This window comes from Etheostoma cragini, chromosome 4 (assembly GCF_013103735.1).
Source record: "Etheostoma cragini isolate CJK2018 chromosome 4, CSU_Ecrag_1.0, whole genome shotgun sequence".
Lineage (NCBI taxonomy): Eukaryota > Metazoa > Chordata > Actinopteri > Perciformes > Percidae > Etheostoma > Etheostoma cragini.
The window spans coordinates 2,203,821-2,210,427 of NC_048410.1; the positions used below are offsets into that span (position 1 = coordinate 2,203,821).

The 6,607-nt window shown below is 41.8% G+C and overlaps 1 protein-coding gene across 1 annotated transcript; it reads left to right on the top strand.

The window, feature by feature from the left end:
* Positions 1–855: 855 nt before the first annotated feature.
* Positions 856–3,220, top strand: LOC117944039 (tripartite motif-containing protein 35-like). Its single transcript, XM_034870555.1, has 2 exons — positions 856–978; positions 1,076–3,220. The coding sequence occupies exons 1-2, from the start codon at positions 872–874 to the stop codon at positions 2,454–2,456; spliced, it is 1,488 nt and encodes a 495-aa protein (XP_034726446.1). The 5' UTR covers positions 856–871; the 3' UTR covers positions 2,457–3,220.
* Positions 3,221–6,607: the final 3,387 nt, after the last annotated feature.

Here is a 6,607-nt window from a genome sequence, read left to right on the forward strand (position 1 = left end):
ATAATTGTCATAGTTATAATTTACCTCTGCATAATTTGCACTCTTCATTGCACTATTGCCTCAACCTGTCTGTATTGTTTCTGTTTATAGTGTGTCTATATTATAAGTGCATTGTGAGCATTGATGATCCAAAGCAAAATTCCTCAAATGTGTCCTCATACCTGGCAAATAAAGTTGATTTTGATTCTGATTATGGAAAATACTGTCTTATAAATATAAATACACAGCGTGCTCAATACCAGGTTCCAGACACTGTTTTCTTAGTTAAGAAGGTCCAGAGGGTCGGCGGGAAACTGGACTGGAAAAGAGGACAACTGTCAATTTCTGATACTGATACTGACACACACCCTCACACACGCTTTAACTGAGAAGTTGTTTCAATGCTTTGACAGTTGACCGCATAATCTTTCTGAAAGTCTATAGGTTGTGGCAGATTCATTTGGAGAGTCTGTGTTACCGCTTAACAATATTACACCTCGTATTTTAACCAAAACTTTACAAGGACACTGTGTCTTATGTTTACAGTGATAGACAAGAAAACTCAGCTGTTACCATCCTGCCAATCATTTTCATAACAGAGAAAGAGTGGAAATTTTATAAATTCTAGTAAAATATCAAAGGAGTTAAACTCAACTTGACTTTATAGCTGCAACATGATATATGTGGTTTCATTATTAAACTTGGCAAGTTTCAACATTGCTTTTAATATTTAAATTCAACACAATATGTAAGCCAATTGGGCCAATGGGCCCTTGTATCAGTCTATAACACCCAGTAAAAACAAGGAGCACTGTAACTCAAGGCTGGAACAAAAGGGCGGGACGAAGCTCCACCCCTTACCTGACTCACCTGAGCTGAGACAAAGCAAGAAATGCAGGTTGTTGTTCTGCCACTGAGAAGAGACACAGACACTGAGAGCCGATTAGATTCAGTGCAAAGCCAGGACGTCTACTGGGGGGAAACCACAGCAGGGACACAGTGAGTATGGCTACTTCTAAAAGAAAAGGTACTTTCAGTTCTTAAGTGGAGCGAGTGAAGGGCCTGAAGTTGTGTCTGTGTTTCCATCTTCACTCAGAGAGAAAATGGCTTTCCCATTAGAGGAGGACCTATCCTGTCGTATCTGCTATGATATATTTAAAGATCCATTGGTCCTGTCATGCAGCCACAGCTTCTGCAAAGACTGTCTGAATAGCTGCTGGAAAGATAAACAAATAAAGGAATGTCCAGTTTGTAAGGGAAGCCCCTTAACGAGTGATCCACCTCGTAACTTGGCATTGAAAAACCTGTGTGAGAATTTCTTACTGGAGAGAGATCAGAGAGGTCCGGAGGCTCTCTGCAGTCTGCATTCTGAGAAACTCAAACTCTTCTGTCTGGACCATCAGCAGCCGGTGTGTGTCATCTGCAAAGATTCAAAAACACACAACAGCCACAGATTCAGACCCATCGATGAGGCTGCACAGGATCACAGAGAGGAGCTCCGGGAAGCCCTGAAGCCCTTAAAGAAAAAACTGAAGCTCTGTAAACAAGTTAAAGGAAACTGTGATCAAACAGCAGAACACCTGAAGGTTCAGGCCGGACGCACAAAGAGGAAGATTAAGGAGCAGTTTAAAAAGCTTCACCAGTTTCTAGAAGAGGAAGAGGAGGCCAGGATCTCTGCTCTGAGGAAGGAAGAGAAGCGGAAGAGTCAGAGGATGAAGGAGAAGATGGAGGCTCTGAGCAGAGAGATAGCAGCTCTTTCAGACACAGTCAGAGCCACAGAGGACGAGCTGAGAGCCGAAGACGTCTCGTTCCTGCAGAACTACAGGGCTGCTGTGGACAGAGTCCGGCAGCGCCCCCTGTTGGAGGATCCACAGCTGCTCTCAGGAGCTCTGATAGACGAGGCCAAACACCTGGGCAACCTGGGCTTCAACATCTGGAACAAGATGAAGGACATGGTCTCCTACACTCCTGTGATTCTGGATCCAAACACCGCTCATCCAGAACTCATCCTGTCTGAAGATCTGACCAGCGTGAGTCGCGGAGCGAGACAGAAGCTTCCTGAAAACCCAGAGAGGATTTATTTCTACCCCTCCGTCCTGGGCTCTGAGGGCTTTAACTCCGGGACTCACAGCTGGGACGTTGCAGTTGGACACAGTCCGATCTGGGCAGTGGGAGTATTAGCAAAGTCTGTCCAGAGTAATGTCGACAAACTGTCTGGACTGTTCAGAATCATGTTCTGTGAAGGTGAGTACACAGCAGACTCCGATCATGATCCCCCCACTGTTCTCACTGTCAAGAAGAAGCTCCAGAGAATCAGAGTTCATCTGGACTGGAACAGAGGAAAACTGTCTTTCTCTGATCCTGATACTGACACACACATACACACCTTCACACACACTTTTACTAAGAGGCTGTTTCCATACTTTAACACTGTAAACGCACACCCACTGAAGATATTACAAATTCCTGTCGTTTAGACAGGCGTTTCGGGACTTTTCTAGACTCAAAGTACATGTATCAGTGTGAACAGTGCCTCACTTGACCCTGTCTCACTCACAGCAGCACATCTGATGCTGGATTGTTTTCCAAAAATGTACAGTTGGCAGTTTGACCTGTGAAACCAGTTGCCAAACTCTGGCATCAAACTTGTATGCTTTTTATGAAATGTGTACGCTCATCCAGTCAACCGAAAGTTGAAGTTCCCTGTGAGTTATTCTGACCAAATAATTGTGGTGAGGTTGTTTTTTTCCTTTTCTGAGGTTCAAGAATGACCTTTCAGTTACAAGAAGTCCATCATCAAACATGATTAGCAGATGAAGATTGTGTGATATGATTGAAAGCTCCTGAAGAGTTACTAAATGGACTTTTCGGTAAGAATTACTATACGTAAAGGTCGTTGGTATTTTCCTCTACTCTTATAAGCTGATATGAAACTGTTCTTGGACTTTACTGCACTCTTGAATGATTTATGAATGATTTAAGTGATTAATTTGGGTTAGTTTGACAGATTGTAGAGCTTTAGATTAAAACTGGGATATTCCTTCCAATATTTCTGATCAATGATTTATTGTGTTATAAGTTGTTATCTTAACATTAACCTAAAGATGTAAACTAGCCACTGGCTATACTTTTGTATATTTACATACATGTTTATCAATATGCACTGTCTATATTTTAAATAAATACATCTCAAATCAAACACGCTGACTTTCCCTACATGCAATGTTTCTGTATGTGACAGTTGGAGAACTTAGATGGACTCCAAACTCTCCTGGTTTTAGCATAAGGACAAAAGATGTACTAAAAAACACAAGTTCAAGGAATGTACAAACTTGGTCTGTTTATTGTCTGCATTGTGTGCAGCCAAGGGCGTTACATTGGGTTCAACATTGGGGGGGGGGGGGTTGAGATCTCCACTTTTGAGCAACAAATTAAGGTGCAAATGTCTCTGTTTAAAGAGACACTATATGTATTTACTACTATTTATAAAGACGGGGGGGTTGATGCACTGCCTAGTTTTGATTATTGGGGGTGTTTAACGCATATGCGTCTCGTACTTACTGTATGTGAATGGTCCACGGTTTATGTATGCTGGGTTATGCAATTGGATGATTCCCACATGGGAAAGGTGGCTCAGTAACACTAAAAATTAATTACAGAAAGTCATAAAGAACACAGGTTCCTGGTGTGTAATAAAATACCTTATGTGCAAATCCAACAAATGTGGGCTAACTGTCTGAACATGAAGCCTCTCACTTCTGATTCTGTTCTAGAGAGAAGTAAGCATGAGCGACAAAACCAAGGTGTTTTGTGATGCTTTGTTCACCTCTCCTTGGCTGCTCATCCCTGTCAGGTTGCATTATGGGTAGCAGGTCAGCCGTTGAAGGTTGACGGTGGCCTGCAGAGAGCATCAGGTTCAGTCTGTTGGTAGCTCGGGAGATTTAACCCGCAGCTGTAATCACTACCGACATCGACGGCAGCTTCCTGCTGCCTCCCGCTGTGTGCCTGAGCGTGTGAATGGGACGGTTCCCACCAATCACATTCCCGGTTCTCCCCTAGACAGAGACGGCAAAAGTACTCACTTCCCACTCTTAAGTAGAAGGACAGATACTTGTGTTAAAATATACTCTGGTGAAAGTAGAAGTACTGTTTTTACTTCTTTACTCAGGTAAAAGTAAAAAAGTACAGGCTTGGAAATGACAACCATTTTTTATGCAAAGCTACCTGGACCACACACGTGTTAGAGTGCAAGCTGAGAAACTTCAATGGCAAAAAGGCTCTTTATATGCCATGGCCTATATTTTAAATGGATGTCTTCAAATAGCCCTAAAACAACACATACATGATTATTGTGACAGAGACTGGGACTCCAGGTTAATGAGATTCTCACTGAGTAGCAAGATATGAACTCAGTTGTGATTCTGTGAGATTTCAAACATGAGACCTCTAACTCAGTCTGAGAGGTTTGAGACACTAAAAAGTCGATTATTTACACTAATGTACAGTATATGCACATCCAATTAGATCGAATTTTGTATCGATGACGCAAAAACAAGCCAATTTTGCAAAATGTAAGGAGCAGAAAGTACCAATTTTTGTGTTCAAAATGTAAGTAGTAAAAGTAAAAATAAATCGTAAAGTAAAAATATCTCAAAAATCTACTTCCAATAATAAAGTATCTTGTTACTTCCCATCTCTGCCCATGGGGCATCACAACAACATACATTTGGGGTTTCAGAGATGATTTACAGCATCAGGTGAAGAAACATTTCTACAAGCTATTTTCATGTCTAGTTCTTCAAAAAGCATAACATGAGCACAATAAGGTCTCATGCTTCTTCATACATTCCCCCACCTAAATAAAACATGCTCTGTTTATTAGAAAATGAACAAAATACACAAGAGAACAAAGAAAAAAAAAACCTCCACAACGGTGACTCCCTTCTCGTCTCACCCCCACCCTGTACACCCTGAACCCTCCCCACCATCTTCTCCTCCCTGCTCTCGTCGCCCAAACCCCCCCCCCACACACACACACACACACACACACACACACGAAGTTCATCTTACAGCCGGGGTTGATCATTGAGAGATGTCACGGGAGGTGGAAAAGACGGTTCCATGCTCGCTCTACTTGTCTGAATTAGGAATCGAGCGAGGTCTTGAATAATGACCTGCTTATGATCTTCAAGGCTGCGGTGTGGCAAACAGGCCGCCGTCATCAGCGCTCATTAATAAACGGATTGATCTGGCGTGCTGCGCCACATTCAAGGTCTCAGGACTCTGCAGAGACACGTGCAAGGTCGCTGGTATGAAGAATGGTGTGTTGACAATAATCCTGTATGTGTGTGTGTAGAAAGTGCAAGTGTGCATACATTGTTTTTAGGTAGCACACACATTCCTCACGTATGACTACGATAACGTTGGTATGTGTAGAATGTAAACCATTTCCACAAAAACCTTTTTGGTGTCAAAGTTTGCAGCCAAAGGGGAGATGAAAGACACTCACCACTTTACCATCTGTGCATTCAGGGGTTAACAATCCGTAAATGTATTTAATCTTTCCTATCAATGCAGCCACTGGCTCCAGGGTGTCGTTATTTTTTTACAGTAGACTTCATGCGATTATGACCAAACCAACAAGAAGTGAAAGGAATGAACAGAGGAGGCGCCCAGGTAGCACAGTTGGTCGTCTTAAGACACATTTTTATTCTTTGGCTTTTAACTCCATGTGAGTTGTGTGGTCCTCTGATGTCTCTTATTGTTTTACTGTATTTTAGTATTTATTCATTTTACCTATTTTTAATTTTTTTTAACCCGATGCTCTTATTTTGTTTTTACAATATTTTACAATAACTGTTTTGTACAGTTTTACAAACTTTGGGTTTGTAAAATGTGCTATACAAATAAAGTGGATTGGATTGGATTGGTAGGGCAGGCGCCAATTTATAGAGGTCTACTCCTTGACACAGCAGCCGAGGGTTCGACTCTGACCTGTGGTACTTTGATGCATGTCATGCACCCTCTCTCAAAAGGTTAACTTTGATTTCAATCACACTGATCCAGCCTGCATTGAATCCATAATTGATTCTAAATAAGACAACCAGCACAATTATTAAAGCTTTTTTACAAATATTCCAAATACATCAATATATTGTTGAAGCTGCATGACTTCCGGCCTACGTGCCGCAAAACTATAACACAAGTCGAGCTCTTCAGCCATAAAAACAGGTTTGTTATTTTAGAGAGACTTTTATGGGTTTGCCTGAGCGGAGATGAGAGGAGAGTGAAACTTGAAAAGAGCCTGTGAGATGTGGGGGAAAGAAAATTATACATAAGATATATAATGCATCAGTAGAAGGCTAATGATGTTGGTCTTTGATCCAAATGACGGAGACAAAACAACACAGTGCAACTTCAAACAAAGGACACCACTGAGGGTTCAGTGGCAGCGACGGATCTGGCCTCAGAGGATTACAGTACATTTGGTGCTTGTGCCCCATAATGTGAATTGGAAATGAAAGTCATTTTGCAGTTCTTTTTATGCTTGTTCACCAGGATCCAGAGGGAGACATTTCAGTCCAGATGAAAAGTCAGTCAGACATTTACAGCATTTATCCATCCGCAC